Source organism: Coregonus lavaretus, assembly GCF_964263955.1.
Source record: "Coregonus lavaretus genome assembly, chromosome: 29".
NCBI classification, from domain to species: Eukaryota; Metazoa; Chordata; class Actinopteri; order Salmoniformes; family Salmonidae; genus Coregonus; species Coregonus lavaretus.
The window spans coordinates 17,792,896-17,806,339 of NC_140016.1; the positions used below are offsets into that span (position 1 = coordinate 17,792,896).

General features: G+C 41.6%; 2 protein-coding genes across 2 annotated transcripts in view; both read left to right on the forward strand.

Annotated features, from left to right (window-relative positions):
- Positions 1 to 3,119, forward strand: part of LOC311104562 (bifunctional heparan sulfate N-deacetylase/N-sulfotransferase 1-like) — a 20,521-nt gene extending 17,402 nt beyond the window's left edge. The window contains exon 10 of the mRNA XM_084146437.1: positions 7 to 3,119. Within this exon, the coding sequence (XP_084002563.1) occupies positions 7 to 120 (114 nt within the window). The 3' untranslated portion in view covers positions 121 to 3,119. The remainder of the gene's footprint in view (positions 1 to 6) is intronic.
- A 1,826-nt stretch (positions 3,120 to 4,945) lies between these two features.
- On the forward strand, positions 4,946 to 12,301 carry LOC311105043 (HLA class II histocompatibility antigen gamma chain-like). Its single transcript, XM_084147026.1, has 9 exons — positions 4,946 to 5,204; positions 6,088 to 6,257; positions 8,673 to 8,761; positions 10,094 to 10,156; positions 10,288 to 10,371; positions 11,288 to 11,369; positions 11,627 to 11,827; positions 11,996 to 12,052; positions 12,212 to 12,301. Exons 1-9 carry the CDS (start codon positions 5,110 to 5,112, stop codon positions 12,217 to 12,219), a joined length of 849 nt encoding a protein of 282 aa, XP_084003152.1. The 5' UTR covers positions 4,946 to 5,109; the 3' UTR covers positions 12,220 to 12,301.
- Positions 12,302 to 13,444: the final 1,143 nt, after the last annotated feature.

The window sequence follows — 13,444 nt, forward strand, 5'->3', positions numbered from 1 at the left end:
TCCCAGTTGTTCCTCAGGGAGCACTACATGGATCAAAACATAGCATTATCTAAGCTGCTGTACAGGATGGGCCAGCCCCTGCCCAGCTGGCTCCGAGAGGAACTGGTCCATACCAGGTAGCAGCTCAGTGGACTGTACCACAGCTTAACCACCCCCCCATATGGAGGAGTATGATATTAATCCCCTGGAGGATCCATAGGGGATTAAATACTTACCCTTGACAGGGTTCAGAAAGGGGTGTGTTATGATGAAAGCCTCTCCTTCTCTATATGCTCTTCATAGAGGAAAGGAAAGGACAGGGAGGAAAGGACAGGGAGGAAGGGAGAGCAGGGATGGTGACCAGTGGGCGGTGAGTCTCCTCTCTCTGCCTAAATTGTACCTCCCCATGAAACACCACCACCCTTACTTGGTACATTCCAGGAAGAGACTCCCCACAGGACTGCACCACCTCTTACGGAGGTGGAGGGGTGTGAAGGTACCGGTACAGATAGGATGGGATGGAGAGGAGGGTGTGGTCAACCCTCATCCCCTCTTCCTTTGACTTTCCCTTGCCTTCCTCACATGGACTTGGACCTTACTCTTGGGAGGAACAGGAGGATGAAGAGGAAGAGTGAGACTTGGCTAGCCTGCACAGCACCAGTCATTTAAGGCTGAGTGAGGTGAAGAAAGGGCAGATATTACACTAGAGCAGAGATCAATTAGTACTTGAATCAATGAAATAATGAATGCCATTAGTTGAAAATGCTTGTGGTTTCTGTGTAAAAACCATAGGGGGGTGGTATGTTATATATAGACTCAGGCTACAGGTGTGATGTGGTATTATTCACTAGGCCTTTAGACACTAGACATTAACACATTTACCAGTGCCAGGACAGAATCCTCACCACTACATTACATGGCCTGTTGACGGTTCTTATATTTTAAGATTGTGATTTGGAGACATGTTATTGTAGAAGGTGATCAGAAACACGTTTTGCTCCGTTTCTGTTTCGGATGGGGTCGAATGCACAGCACAGGAAGTGCAAGGCAGACAGACAAGGCAGCACACATTGAAAGCACAATATGCAAAGTATTGGTACATCTCATAAATAGACTTTACAGATACACACATTCTAATTTATCAGGTTGTCTGAAAGCACAGTCATTTTAATTAACAGGTTGTCTGAGCCCACAGTCATTCTAATTTAACAGCTTGTCTGAAAGCGCAGTCATTCTAATTTAACAGCTTGTCTGAGGGCACAGTCGTTCTAATATAACAGGTTGTCTGAAACCACAGTCATTCTAATTTAACAGCTTGTCTGAAAGCGCAGTCATTCTAATTTAACAGCTTGTCTGAGGGCACAGTCGTTCTAATTTAACAGGTTGTCTGAAACCACAGTCATTCTAATTTAACAGCTTGTCTGAGGGCACAGTCGTTCTAATATAACAGGTTGTCTGAAACCACAGTCATTCTAATTTAACAGCTTGTCTGAAAGCGCAGTCATTCTAATTTAACAGCTTGTCTGAAAGCGCGGTCATTCTAATTTAACAGTTTGTCTGAAAGCGCAGTCATTCTAATTTAACAGTTGGTCTGAAACCACAGTCATTCTAATTTAACAGGTTGTCTGAAACCACAGTCATTCTAATTTAACAGGTTGTCTGAGCCCACAGTCATTCTAATTTAACAGGTTGTCTGAGCCCACAGTCATTCTAATTTAACAGGTTGTCTGAAACCACAGTCATTCTAATTTAACAGGTTGTCTGAAACCACAGTCATTCTAATTTAACAGGTTGTCTGAAAGCACAGTCATTCTAATTTAACAGGTTGTCTGAAAGCACAGTCATTCTAATTTAACAGGTTGTCTGAAACCACAGTCATTCTAATTTAACAGGTTGTCTGAGCCCACAGTCATTCTAATTTAACAGGTTGTCTGAGCCCACAGTCATTCTAATTTAACAGGTTGTCTGAAACCACAGTCATTTTAATTCAACAGGTTGTCTGAGGGCACAGTCATTTTAATTCAACGGGTTGTCTGAAAGATCAGTCATTCTAATTTAACAGGTTGTCTGAAAGGTCAGTCATAACACAGATATTACAGTATGTGAAGTCGGTCCCACTAATCAAAGTACAACTTATGAAGACGTTATATAGCATGCATAAAGGCTTCATAGGCGCTACATAAATGATTCACAAATCATTTATAATCATATTTCATACTCTAAATGGTGTATAAAAGGTGACATAACAGTTCCCACTGTATGCTTATACACCATTCATAGATTGATATACGCTAATTATGAAGCCTTTATGTATGCGCTATAAAGCCTTTAGAAGTTGTACTTTGTTTAAAGTGGGACCGTGAAGTCTGACATAAGCTAAGTTTAAATGCACTAATGTCCAACAGTCTTCTGCAGTTTGAGGAAAAAATTTAATAAATCCTTATTTTTGAATGTTCCATTTCATTTGTTTTAGCAGTTGTTCATAGTATTTCTGAGTTGCATCAGGGAGAATCTAAAACATGCACATCTAACATAGTCAGTATGCCCCTAGTTACAGTTATAGTAGTTGTTACTCAGACACTGGTCACATGGTACTACCACTGCAAGCATACATAACAAAAAGCTGCTCTTACTGCAATAGTTTTGTACAATGTTGTTCAGACGTAATAACAACGCACATGCTGTTCATTTTTTTCTTTCCTGACTCTAATCTAATGTTATAGACACCAATTATTGAATATGATTGAGGTGAAACTCTTCCGGCCCCCTCTCATAGTGCAATGAAAGAGGTATTCAGTTGGGACAGAATTATCCAGGTAGTATTGAAATATCACTACTATGGATCATAATATAGTGTCGTCTGCTGAAGTCCCAACAGATCTCTTTCATCCTATCTGTTCATAGGAACGTTCCTCCCCTCTTAATCCTTCTCTCAACTACCCCCACACTGCCAACTGTTGTACAGAGCTCCTTGATTTCTTTATTTAAAGTATTATTGACATGATAATAACACAATAACAGCAATGATGGTACTAATCTCCCCGGACTGTACGATAAAGACTTGTAATTGTTAATTTTTACAGTGTAACTAATGTTGTTGGTGCTTTTTAATTTGCAAATAAAACACCACTTGATTTTTATACTTTTCATAAATGTTCTTGTCTTTCCCCACTAAGACCCCAGTCTCTGTCTCTGAATGTTTGATACACAAGTGTTGTTTTCGGAGAAGGAAGCTACCATTTGGAAAGGAGAAGCAGATTACAGCTCAAACCTAAGACAAAGAGAACAGTCTCTCATGAGGGCATTTTGGAACAAGGATGAGGAAATGAACATTGAGGAAGCTCACTCGGGACAGAGAGGTTTTACTATATGTTTACATGGTATAATGGTTTCAGTTGTATAGTACTGGAGTTATGTTTTCATTTTGTAGCTAGGTATGAGATCAGATCAGTACAGGGTCCACCCAAACCCGAATACTTTTCCCTCGGGTCGGATCCTGTTTGATTGTCATCTGGTCTCGGTTCTATGTAACTACAGCTGATAGACCCGAACGGACCCGACCACGGCTCTGTATAGCCTATAGCATATTGATTGTATGCTAATAAGGTGAATTTATTGACTTATAGAAGGCCTAGCCAACATATGAAGACCTATTCATTAACCAGAAGAGCAACTTTGCTGATAAACATCATACTTTTGTCAGTCTGGTCCAATCGGGTCTGGTCTAGAGTCTAGCCCATTTGGGTTCGGGTCTGATTGTTCTCTGGTCCAATCGGGTCTGGTCTAGAGTCTAGCCCATTTGGGTTCGGGTCTGATTGTTCTCTGGTCCAATCGGGTCTGGTCTAGAGTCTAGCCCATTTGGGTTTGGGTCTGATTGTTCTCTGGTCCAATCGGGTCTGGTCAAGAGTCTAGCCCATTTGGGTTTGGGTCTGATTGTTCTCTGGTCCAATCGGGTCTGGTCTAGAGTCTAGCCCATTTGGGTTCGGGTCTGATTGTTCTCTGGTCCAATCGGGTCTGGTCTAGAGTCTACCCATTTGGGTTCGGGTCTGATTGTTCTCTGGTCCGTTCAGGTCTGGGTTCCCCAACTTTGTGGACCCGAGGAGACCTCTTGTACAAACATCAACCTCCAGGGTCCAAACTGTCCATAAGAGTCCAAACTGGGTTCAAACAGTCTATGAGAGTAAATGTGTACTGTATTTATTATTTTCTGACCTTATGCCATGATCTGAATCATTTTGACTGCATCTTCTGTGGGTTTTGTCTTTCTGCATTTTTCTCATCACCACTACCTCATAGGAAAATCCCCAACATTCACTGTAGAATAAGGGGAATTCTGATCCACAGTTCTATGGAATGACTGATTGGTTTACAGACTTAAATGAAAGCCTTCAAGGCATCCAATGAGGATATAACTTTAGAACTTTGGCATTGTTGTCTCTAGGGAGAAAGGTTTCAAACATCTTGCATCATTATCAACTGTAAAATCATAAATGTCCACCAACTTTTCTTAATACCATACTGCAGCTTCAAAATAATCTGCATTCTATTCGCACTATTTCAAATAGAATAAAGGACAAAAGCCAGACTTTTTATATATTTTTTCTATGTATATTTTATTACCGCAAGAGAAGCAAAATATTGCACCTCTGTCTATAAGTATTATATCTATTATTTTATCAAATTAATGCAATATGGTTACTGGACCAGTGTAGGTACAGTGCTAGATAACAACTGGATTATTGTTTAACCTTAGGACTCAATTTCTGAATTAATTAAGATATTAATAATTAATGCATTTCCTTAAAAGCAATCAAATGGGGGGATTTTCTATTTACTTTCTAACTACTATTGAACTTTTTTCATAGCTTCATATTTGTCTGCCTCTATCAACAAGTGATGCAGGGCAGGTTGACCAATGACAGTTTAGTTCAAACTCAATAATCTAGTTGAACCTGCCCATCACTTTATAGACTCGGGGCTTTCCAATCCTGACTTTACAACCTTTCATCTCAGACAGACGCTTTCTCCGAATAGACATCATCCTTTTTTACTGTACTGTTAAATCGTTCTGTCTGTCGGACCGAATCTAGTTTTGATCACAGAATTTGAGAGAACATAGACGTGGAAAGAATGGAGGAGCAACAGCAGCCGAAACACGATGATGATGCGCTCCTGGAGCGCGCGGGGAGCCAGGACGTTATCCTCCCAATAACAACCTCCACAAGGTGACATTTATAGCAGTATTTTTACTAAACACATATTTTATAGATTTTGCAGTTACTTCGGTACAGCTGCCTATTGTCTATAGTCTGTTTCTTCATTCCCCAAATTAAGGTTCAAGTATGTGTAAACTCAAATTATCAGTTGGTAGAGCATGGCGCTTGCAACGCCAGGGTTGTGGGTTCGTTTCCCACGGGGGGCCAGTATGAAAATGTATGCACTCACTAACTGTAAGTCGCTCTGGATAAGAGCGTCTGCTAAATGACAAAAATGTAAAATGTAATGATAATCATGTATCAAAAATGATGTAAAACAAATATTAGGAAAATCCATAAACAAGTGCAATATTTTATATAATTTATTTGTTCAAGGTTACAACTGGTGTGCCATTCTGAATTCACATCATTATTGAAAGTATGCACAAATTATATTGGGAGTATTCTCAATGGTATGAGTTATCTGCTGATGCTGACAACTTTCCCTATGCTTTCGCTCATTCCTTTACACTCAGAGGAAGCCTCTGCCTAGCAACTAGTGATTTCTCCCAAACCTGTATTTATCATTGGCTCAGGAATGAGGAACAGAAAACAGTGTTGAATATTTTCGTTCTGACTGGTTTAGGATCAGCTTTTGTCTCTGCACCAGGGCTCTGATTAGTTTTTGGAGGTACAGGGATCACACAAGGGCAACCACATAAATGTCAGAAATGCATTTATGATCCCCATAATCTTTTAAAAAAGGAAACAATGTTAGGTCTCCATAAATCAAGATATCATTTCAATCCGTTTCTCTCCTTATATTTCTCCCTCTGTCTCTTTTTACTTTCTGTCTCTCCTAATCTCACTCCCTTCATCTACCCATCTCGCTCGCTCTCCCTCTCATCTGTAGGGCCTCTAACAGCCGTGCATTTAAGGTAGCAGGGTTCACGGTACTGGCGTGTCTTCTCCTAGCCGGCCAGGCCCTCACTGCCTACCTGGTCTTCAACCAGAGGGGCCAGATCCACGACATGCAGAAGAGCAACGACAACATGCGCAAGCAGCTGAGAAACAGACCACCAGGTAGGGGAGGGGATGGGGGAAGGAGAGGGAATGGGGAAGGAGGGTTGTTGATGTGGCGCAGTGGTCTAAGGCACTGCATCGCAGTGCTAGCTGTGCCACTAGAGATCCTGGTTCGAATCCAGGCTCTGTCGTAGCCGGCCGCGACCGGGAGGCCCATGGGGCGGCGCACAATTGGCCCAGTGTCGTCCAGGGTAGGGGAGGGAATGGCCGGCAGGGATGTAGCTCAGTTGGTAGAGCATGGCATTTGCAACGCCAGGGTTGTGGGTTCGATTCCAGTATAACAAATAAAAATGTATGCACTCACTAACTGTAAGTCGCTCTGGATAAGAGCGTCTGCTAAATGACTAAAATGTAAAAATGTAAAATGTAGAGTTGGTGGCCAAAGGAGAGGGAAGTGAGATCAATTTATTTAGGAAGAGAGACTGGGGGGGGGACTGGATAGAAAATAGTGGTTTTATTCCACAGAAGGACCACCCATACATAAAAAAATTAAAATGGTATACACACATGACTGGAAGTCGTCTGTAAAAGGCATATATTATTATTCTACGGGTTGGGTAAGTTACTTTCTAAATGTAATCCGTTAGTTACCTGTCCAAAATTGTAATCTGTAACGTCACTTTTTGATTACCCAAACTCTGTAATCTGATTACTTTGTTACTTTTAGATTACTTTCCCCTTAAGAGGCGTGTTAGTAGTTGGCACAGCCAGTCTTAAAATCTGATTTGTAACCTAAACTTAACGACACTGCTAACCCTAATGCCTAACCATAACCTTAAATGAAGACCAAAAAGCAATTTTTTGTTTTCATATATTTTTACAATATAGCCAATTTTGACTTTGCAGCTGGCCCATTCTACCTTAAGGACAAGACTCGTCCCAATAAACGTCAACCTGCTTAATAGGCATTAGAAGAAGACTAAAACATGTATATTACCAATTGAATGACATAAATTGCAGGAGAAATCAATGTTAGTGTTTACATAGCTGGCCATAAATGGATGTTCCATTTTACTTTATTGGTTAGTTATGTAGGCATCTTCTAACTCATTGCTTTCTACTACAGATAATAATATGATTAGGTCATATCTTTACATTAAAACCCAAAGTCTGTCAGATTTACAGTCATTCCAATTATTTAATACCCCTTGATCTTCAAGAATAGGACTTGGAAATATAGATTAGCCAAATAGTTTTACCTGAGCATAACCCCAAAAAACAAAGGACTAATTAGCCTAATCTTTTTTCTTTCATTTTTTTTGTCATGGAGGACTGTTTGGGCTCATTGCTTCGAATTGAAAAAGAAATGCTGCTCTCAGAATGGCATGCTTTGAGCATTATAGAAAAGTGCTGTTTGCGTGTGAAAAACTAGATGGTAATTTTCCATGAAGAAAATAAAAGCCCCTCTCCTGGTCTTCTTAAATTCAACTAGTTGTTGACAGTATGGAGCACAATACCACGGGGGAGTTTAGAAGGGAGGAACTCAAACTTTTATTCCATAGGCTGGGATCCGCACTATGCAGCTGTTGTTAAGAGCACATTTTTCACTGGCTGTCCACTGGGGGCGTATTCATTACGCCGATTCTGTTGCAAAACTTTTCTTAAACGGAAGCAAACGAAATGTGGAGGGACCTACCTGAATTTCTCCAATAGAAACTCTTGTTTGCTCTGTTTGCTTCCGTTTGGTTCTTAAACGGTAAACGGTTTCTGTAATGAATACACCCCTGGTCACAAAAACAATGATTGATAGGCAGCTTAAACACAATATACAGTATATTAGTGAACAGCCAACCACAACAACCACAGTCCCCAGGCGCAAATAAATGAGAGAGCAGCAGTGTAATTCACATCAATGTGCTATGTAGCCTAGATATCAATAATAAGTGATATCAGTATTGCTCGTAGGCTACACCACTGTTGTCATCCTTACCTCCAAGCATGTATTCAAGTTGGATAATCTTTGGATGCCGACAGCAGTCGCACCATTAGAATACATAGCTTGCGCTGTACCCTACAAAAGCCTATTCCTGCTCTTTTCCCGCAATCCATCAAACGCATTTGGTGTGTCATCATAGTGGTCTCTGATTTGTGGTTAGACTCTCTTGCGCCTTTTTTCAATGCTGATTTGAATGTCATTGAGAAAACAGAAAGGTGTAAAATAATTTTCCTCAAACATCCTTTCTGAATTTAAAAGTAATGCTAAATGTTATCATCTACTTTTTCAAAAGTATCTGCAATCTGATTACAATATTTTAGCTGGTAATGTAATGATTACAGTTACAGTTTTTTTGTAATCCATTACTCCCCAACCCTGATTATTCTATAAGTTTGTGAGGGGCTAGCCTCAATCCCAATTTGAAGTGTTTTATCTTTTATTCACACTGACCTGTCTCCATCTTTCCCTCCTTGCTCCAGCTGTGGCCCCTGTCAAGATGCAGATGCCCATGTTCAACATGCCACGGATGATCGACTTCACTGATGAGGACACCAAGACTCCCATGACGGTATGACTCCTCTTTCCCTTGTTAGAGCAGGAGTTATTGAACTTTTTCAGCCTGGGACCCAAATGAGAAATTCTGTTTCCCTGGGACCCAACCTTATGAAAACATGCAACTATATGTAAATATCGGTACATTTCATTGCTCTTATGCCCAAAACAAATGCAATTAAATGAAATACCCATATAAATAGCAATTAATATTAATATTTCCCCATTAAAAACACTGTTACATATCTGTCTAGGTTGGAACTGTTGCTGTTAAAATACAATAAATCATTTTCATTCTGAACTGGAAGAAACTGATTGATCACATCACACAGATGTATAACAGAGGTGTGTGGCTGGTTGAAGTTTTCAACAAGCAGGTCTATTCTGGGCTCAGTTTTTGACAGTGCAACCCTGAGGACATGCTCAGCACTTGTATGTGGTGCCAAACTGTATCTGTGTACAAGGGGATTGTTTAAAAGAGAAACTTGCATGTGAGAGATAGTACTCCCTTATTTCTGCTTATCATCACCTGTTAGAAAATGACAACAATGCCCTGCTAGCTGACTTAACTTTTACACTGTTGAAGCACTGTTTCCTGAAGCATTCTGCCCTGTTCTGAAAGAACTCCCTGGGTTTACTGTCATGCTGTGGATGTTTTGGTCAGGACGTGTCCTTTTAATTTGTTTGTTTTGAGAGACTCATTACTAAGCACTTCCCTGCACAAAACACATTGTGGGCGCTCCTGGTTATTTCTTAAAGGATGTATGAAACCAAGAGAGAGAAACTCATCGCTGTATCTGGGTTTCTTGACGATTGAGCTCAGTCAGAACTTGTGGCTAGCTTGAGTCCATTTGATGACAGCGGTGAGTGATGGTGAGTGGGAATGACAAGTCTGTGACTGACAGCGCATAATCTGCTGCTGAACGACCACGCTGCAGCGTGTGGGTCGTGGAGATATGGTAAACCGCGAAGCACACGCACATCTCCCTCCCACTTGCGCAGCTGCCACACTAAGCAGACACCGCTGCTAAGCAGAGAGCGCACTGAACAGATCAATTCCAGTAATTAATTAAATAACTATACACTTACTCTGACACGTCACGACCCACCATTAACAGGTCCGAGCCATACTTTAAGAAAGGCTGTCTTAGAGGCTTTTTTGAACTGAGGGAAAACAGCGACTAGATGGCAGCAACTAGCTCACTTGTAAATGTCAACTTGTTTAACTCCAGTGAAATTGCATTGTAGATCTATCCCCTAGGACTAAGCTCCCTCTTCCTGCTCCTTTGAAATACAAAAATGAGTATTAAGTATTTATTGTCTGTCTGTCTGTCTGCTCTCCCAACAGAAACTGGAGGACACTGCCACTGCAATTGTGAGCCTGGAGGAGCAGGTGAAGGATCTGCTGCAGGTAAATTAATAAATACATATTAATCAATGAATCCACCCTTTGCATTGAAGTCACCTCTACAAAGACAGAGACAGTTTAAATATCAGCCATTGATTGATTGATTGATCATGTGATTGTGTGTTTTTGATCAGAACCCCCAGCTGCCCCAGTTCAACGAGACGTTCCTGGCCAACCTGCAGAGCCTGAAGGACCAGATGGAGGAAACTGAGTGGAAGGTAAGACTTAACTGCATCTCAAATGGCACCCTATTTCTCTTTAGTGCACTACTTTTGACCAGGGTCATAAGGCTCTGGTCAGAAGTAGTGCACTATATAGGGACCCTGATAATACACCCTAAGACACGAATATCCATGGATAAACATTATATGATCCACATTACCTTACAGTATCTTACCCTAGGGCTGGGTGGTATACCGTGCTTTACTCTATACCGGTATTGATGCAAGGAATGGTTTTAGTTTTTACTTTACCTTCTATAACAGTATTTCAATGTTTGGTTTGTTAGATGTGATACTCCGTTGCATATAATGTCCGTTCTTATAGTTTACTCCGTTTGCTACTTGAGTCATCTCTCTGCCTCTCCTCCTGCTAACCACACCAAGCCCTGCCTCCTGTCACTCAAGGAGAGAGCAGTTGCTCGACCACAGAGTCATGAGCACTTTCTTGCTGTTCACTCCGCATGGTCAGATGGATGCAACAGTGTTGGTGACATGCTGCTTTCCACAAACGCTCTATAATTACACTTAGTTTGTGTATCTTGCTGTCTGAAAACTACTGTCTGCTAGTTTATTTTCTTAGCAAGGTGTTGCAAAAATCATTTGTATTAGCCGCAAATCGCTTGTTAGCTGGCTAGCTAGCTTGCTAAATGTACTAAATGTCAGAGCAAACGGAGCTAGTTAGCTAATACTGTCTGGTACCAGTGCTGGTGTAGACCTAGATAAGCATTTTTGTGCAGCGGTATCTTATCAGAGAGGAATAGGCGAAGCATGAATATGTTGGTTAGCTAGATAGCAACATGAAGTAAGAAAACATGTAGTAAATACCGTCAAAAATTTGAAAAGTATTGTGATATGATATTCTGTCAATATCGCCCAGCCCTATCTTACCCTAAACCCTGACTGTGTTCCTCAGGGCTTTGAGACCTGGGCGCGCTATTGGCTGCTCTTCCAGATGGCACAGGAGAAGCCCCCTGCTTCCCCCACACCTCAGCCAGGTGAGCTTACCCCCCCTCCCACCACCTCTTCCTCACCACCATCACCACCACCTCCTCACCCTCACCCCCCACCACATAACTTAATGTCTCTTGTCTCTCCCTCTATTATTTCCTCCACCCCCTGAACCAAGTATTTAATATCAACTTACCATTGCTCTTCTCTCTTCTTTCCCTCTCTTCTCTTCTCTCTTCTTTTCCTCTCTTATCTCTTCTTTCCCTCTCCCCTCTTCTTTCCCTCTCCTCTCTCCGTTCCTCAGCCTCTGGCCTGCAGACCAAGTGTAACCTGGAGATGTCTGCCCACCCCCATAAGGTTGGCACCTACCTGCCTCAGTGTGACGAGCAGGGCAACTACCTGCCCATGCAGTGCTGGCACGCCACCGGCTTCTGCTGGTGTGTGGACAAGAACGGCAAACTCATCGAGGGCACCAGCGTGCGTGGCAGAGCCATCTGTGACGGAGGTAGGAACTAGGCAGACAGCGCACACTGCATTAATGACCCCGGGCAGTCTGTAATAATGCTCATTGGGTCATTATTACACAATACACATGCTATAGGAGAAGGGTATATCTGGTAGGTACATAGTGGTGGTGATGGGACTGTCTCATGTTATTGTTTGTTTCCCACAGTCCCCCATCAGAGGATGGCAGCTTACCCCAGGATGATGCAGCTGAAGGAGTACAATGGTGAGTGTTAGACAGAAACTCAATAACAGACAGACAGAAATACAATATATAGAGAACGCTTTGGATCACGTCTGTCTACTGTGTCTTTAGACTGTTCATCTGAAAACATTGCATGATAGTTTGGCACTTATGGTGGACTCTTTTCTCTGTATTTTGCAGATGAGTAAAACCACAGCTCAACCACAGCACCCGATGGACTTCTTCACCAAGTGTCCTCTCCTCATCTCACTGTCAGACCCCCCCCCCCCCCCCCCCCCCCCCCCCCAAAAAAAAGTTTCCTTCTGTCTATCTCACTGTTCCTTTCTCATCATATAGCTAAGTTACCTGGAATGCAAACCAATCAATGTTCTCTTTTGATTTATGGATGGTTGTCTTTGGACAGCATATAAGGCTTAAACTATTAAAATGTTTGCTTATGAACTCAGCTCAGCTATGTTAAGCATTACTAGAGATATACATATGATGCGTGAGTGACATTTTGCACACAACATCCAGATTTTCTCGTCCCCAAACCTCTGACCCTACTCCTGTCAACTTTGACCCCTAGTCCCTTACCTTGGTCCTCCAATCATATCCCTCCCGGTTCCTTGATCTGCCTCTCCCCATAGATTGCCATAGGGCTTTGTTGATAAGCGTACTGTGTAGATAATATAACTTAGATTAACGTCTATTTGTCCATGTCTTTAAAGCATGCTTTGACTATTAGGAATGTAGATATGGGGAAGTGATTCTACCAAGAGATGTGAACCAGACAGGATGAATAAAGTATGCTGTTTCCTACCTAAACACGGTTTCATGACTCAGTATACATAGAATCTATCCGCCAAAAAATAACAAAAAGTGTAAATAACCATAACCACTCTTTGTCATTTATCATTGCCAATGATAATGGCAAGTAGAACTAATCAACATTTTAAAATGAATAGACTATTCATTATTTTGACCTACCCACAGTTCATTGGAAGATGAAGTGTAAACTAACATAATCTATTAGCTAGAAAGGTACACTATATACAAAAGTATGTGGGCACCCTTTCAAATTAGTGGATTTGGCTATTTCAGCCACACCTGTTGCTGACAGGTATATAAAATTGAGCACACTGCCATGCAATCTCCATAGACAAACACTGGCAGTAGAATGGCCTTACTGAAGAGATCAGTGACTTTCAACATGGCACCTTCATAGGATGCCACCTTTCCAACAAGTCAATTCATCAAATGTCTGCCCTGCTAGAGCTACTCCGGTCAACTGTAAGTGCTATTATTGTGAAGTGGAAACGTCTATGAGTAACAACGTCTCAGCTGCGAAGTGGTAGGCCACACAAGCTCAGAAAGGGAGTGCTGAAGCGCATAAAAATTGTCCTCGGTTGCAAAACTCACTACAAAGTTCCA